The 3,776-nt window shown below is 37.2% G+C and overlaps 1 protein-coding gene across 1 annotated transcript; it reads left to right on the top strand.

The window, feature by feature from the left end:
* The first annotated feature begins 707 nt into the window (after positions 1 to 707).
* On the top strand, positions 708 to 1,466 carry LOC113339448. Its single transcript, XM_026584718.1, has one exon. It carries the CDS (start codon positions 708 to 710, stop codon positions 1,464 to 1,466), a length of 759 nt encoding a protein of 252 aa, XP_026440503.1.
* Positions 1,467 to 3,776: the final 2,310 nt, after the last annotated feature.

The raw sequence follows: 3,776 nt of genomic DNA, 5'->3' as shown, positions 1-3,776 counted from the left end.
GTAAGCCTACATAATTCACAAACCGATCCAACTGAAGAAGAAGAGCAAAGAACTGTAGCAATGGGAATGATAGAAGGAGATGACAATAATATGACAATCGCAAAATTGAGACAAAGATTGATCGCAAAAAGACGTAGAGAAGACGAAATACGTGATTTGAGAGAAGAGAATCTTAGATTACAAGATCGGAGATCAAGAAGTACAACCAGTACAAGATCGAGATAAAGAAACAGTAGAAGTTTATCAAGACAAAGTCGATCTAACCAAGGACATACTCAAAGAGAACGAAATCTAGGAGTTATTGACGAAAACCTGCAGTTAGATGACAATCAACAAGAACATGATCGATTAGAGTAACCATAAGAACATCATCATAGAAGAGAAAATCAAAGAATTGACAGGTATCAAAATGCTGGTGAACGTCATCACATCCTTCACGAGCGAGGTAATAATGAGGAGCATGATCCAAAACAATGGAGAGTCTTATTACATGGTATAGAAATGTTACAAGATCAGTATGCACGTGAAGACGAAGAGAAAAGAAATAATGAACTTCGTGAACGTGAAAGAGATGAGAAAGACGTAGACGAAGAAGAGAAGAAACTGAAGAAAGAGAGATACAGGAAGCCATGCGGCAAAGTAATCATAAGAATAGGTTAAGACAAAAAAGATTAAAAATACCTATGCAATACGATTTAGATCAATCTATGAGTGAAGAAATTCTTAGAGAAACGGCAGAATTACGAGAAATGATAGTTGTGCGAAAAAATGGTGGAAGAAGACAGTTAGAAGAAGCCGTAGAAGAAGCTGGAAAAACACCTTTCGCAAGGCACGTACAAACTGCAATAATACCTTCTAAGTGTACTTTACCTACATTTACTCATATTTTTGATGGAACTACGTGTGCAATACAACACGTAAAAGCTTATAACCAATCTTTACTGCAATGGGAAGGGAATGATACAGTATTGTGTAAATATTTCCCAGCCAGCTTAATTGGAAAAGCATTGCAATGGTTTGAGGGGTTGCCTGTGGGAACTATAAGATCTTTTCATCATCTACAAAACATATTTTTGGGGAAATATATCAGCAATAACATGTCAAGACCAGGAATTGAAACAGCATTTGGGCTTCGCAGAAGGATTAATGAGAGTCTGCGACATTTAACAACACGTTGGAGAACTATGTGTAGTGAAATGGGAAGAAGAGTAGATGAACGAAATATTATATTGTCTTTTATCAATGCTCTTTTCCCTACAGACTTATTGTACACACAAATCTTCAGGATAAAAGATACCATAATTATGTCAGAATTGCATGAATTTCAAGAAGAATATATAGCTTTAGAAGAAAAGAAAAGAGATATGGAATCTTATCCAGTTGCGATGAACCATGCGAGTGGGAATGCGAGTTTACTTCCAAGAATAACAAATGCAGTTGCGAGTACATCTCAAGGAAGTCAGTGAAAGAAAAATGTGGAGAAAGACAAAAGTTAGTAGCCATGGGAAGTGCAGATCAAAAAGAGTTTGAAAGAGAATACAAAGAAAAACAACTTTAAAATAGGGGAGGCAATAATAAAATTCAAAGAATGCATAACCAACAAGAAAATTATGGAGGTCAACAACAGCAGCAACCATATTATAATAAGAAACAAGGAAACCAAAAGATAGTTTGGGAACAAATAAAACTTCCACCATTGAATACAATAATAGAGAAAGTATGGGAAGCTGTTATTTTAATGAAAGATATTCCAGAGCCCTTTAATTTAGGAAATGAGCCACCATCAGGTAGACGAAGTAAGGATTTATGTGTGTATCATCACTTTCATTGGCACACAACGCATAATTGTAGAAATGTGAGAAAGATTATACTACAAATGATAGAACAAGGAAAATTAAATCACTTCTTAGCACAACAGCAACAGAATTTACCACCACCACCACTTAGAGGCAACACATACATTGCAGAGAAAGGAAAAAATACATATGTGATTGAAGTGGATGCGAAAGCCAAGAATTTATATTGCAATTCAATTATTCACTCTTTCAAAAACATCGAAGACTTTCATGATAATATCTTAAGTGGAGTGCATGCGAGAGATAATGATGGACGAGAGATACTTAACCTTGCGAAGATATCGCCATTAAAAGATTGTAAAAAACAAGTCATTTCGTTCAGTGCTGAAGAGACACCAAGAGGAGGAGAATCACATGAGAGTCCATTAGTGGTAAAACTTGGCATTAATCCCAAAGCAAAATTAGAAGACGATGATAAGGAGGAAGAACATGATGCAAACGTATGGGAAATTGACATAATACTTATAGATCCGGGAAGTTTGGTTGACATCCTCTTTTATCACACATATAAGACCATGGGAGGAAAATATAACGAACTAATTCCGTCCACTTACAAGATTTATGGATTCAACGGTTCTGCTAATAAGCCTAAAGGAGAGGTGACAATGTGAATTCCCTTGAAGAATCTATTACAAAAATCATATTCTGCGTTGTTGATGTAGAGTCCCCTTAAAATGCTTTGATTGGAAGACCATGGCTGCACGGTATTTTGGGGGCAGCTTTGACATTTCATCAATGCATAAAATTTCCACTACATCAAGGAATTGGAATGATAAGGGGTGATCCAAATGTGGGAAAAAATTTCCAAGAAATTGATGTGGACAAATGCGAAGAAAGAGAGAATAAGCGAAGAAACTGGAAGAAACATGTTAAAGACAATCAAAGAAGTGAAAGGCTAATGGTGGACGTAGTGTCTAGAGTTGAAACAGCTGAAAAGAATGATACTGAGGCAGAATCTTCCGAGAACGCTCGCACCAAGAAACATATGTCTAATTGTGCGGTTGTTCGCACACTATGGAGAAACTATGCGAATTAATTCCCTATAAAGAATCTGTAAAATCAAGAATATCACATAAGCTATGTAGATGATTAAGCATTTGAAGAATAAATAATTGTTTCTTTTATGAGTAATAAAAATTCTATGTACTGAGAGTTGCATAACTTAAAAGTAACAATAGAAAGAGAAAACTTTACAACTTCATGATGGTATAATTCCATGAAAGAGATTATAATAAGATTGAAGATTCTCCTCTTCTTAAGAGATTCTCTTATATACTAAGACACAGAAATAATACCTTGACAAAAGGCATCAGAGATAAAGACTCCAATTAGGGAGCCTAGCTATGCGATTGTGGCGTGCACCCTAGTTCACATATATGCAAGAGGCAAAAAGTAAGACCTAAAGCACGTCATAATTCACAAGCTAGTTCAGCATGACTCAAGGGAAAGCCATACCAACCCTGGAACTTGAGTCATGGATATTTGGGGTGAGAGAAAACGAAAAATCCCATCCGGAAGAGATGCCTAAGTCGAAAGATTGAGGATCTCTCCCAAGGAATGCAGAACTCGACCAAGGCACCGAGGTACACGGTTGAGTCAAGAGTATGAGGGGCATTGGAGCGTACTTTACCACTCTTGACAAGTCTTGGCTATGATGCACTCGGTCCGAAGATACCCCACTTAGGGTGCAGTCTCGTAACCATAAACCTTATGGATGGAGTGAAAAGAGGCTGCGAAATCAACTGGTTGTTGTATTACCGGATGGGAGGAGCCAACCTTAACCCGGTAGAGGTAAGCCTCTATGATTTATGGAAACTAGGAGGAAGATAAGGACGGCACCCTCCATTAGGGAGCTGAATTGTGTCAAAGACGTAAATATCATGAGGCTTTCTACTCACGGGAGTATTAAGGCTTATCGCA

The sequence above is a fragment of the Papaver somniferum genome, unplaced genomic scaffold (genome assembly GCF_003573695.1).
Source record: "Papaver somniferum cultivar HN1 unplaced genomic scaffold, ASM357369v1 unplaced-scaffold_21, whole genome shotgun sequence".
NCBI classification, from domain to species: domain Eukaryota; kingdom Viridiplantae; phylum Streptophyta; class Magnoliopsida; order Ranunculales; family Papaveraceae; genus Papaver; species Papaver somniferum.
This window is presented reverse-complemented; position numbering and strand designations above follow the sequence as displayed.

Coding starts and splice junctions, on each gene's coding strand:
- LOC113339448 (XM_026584718.1), top strand. CDS start 708: ATGAGTGAAGAAATTCTTAGAGAAACGGCAGAATTACGAGAAATGATA.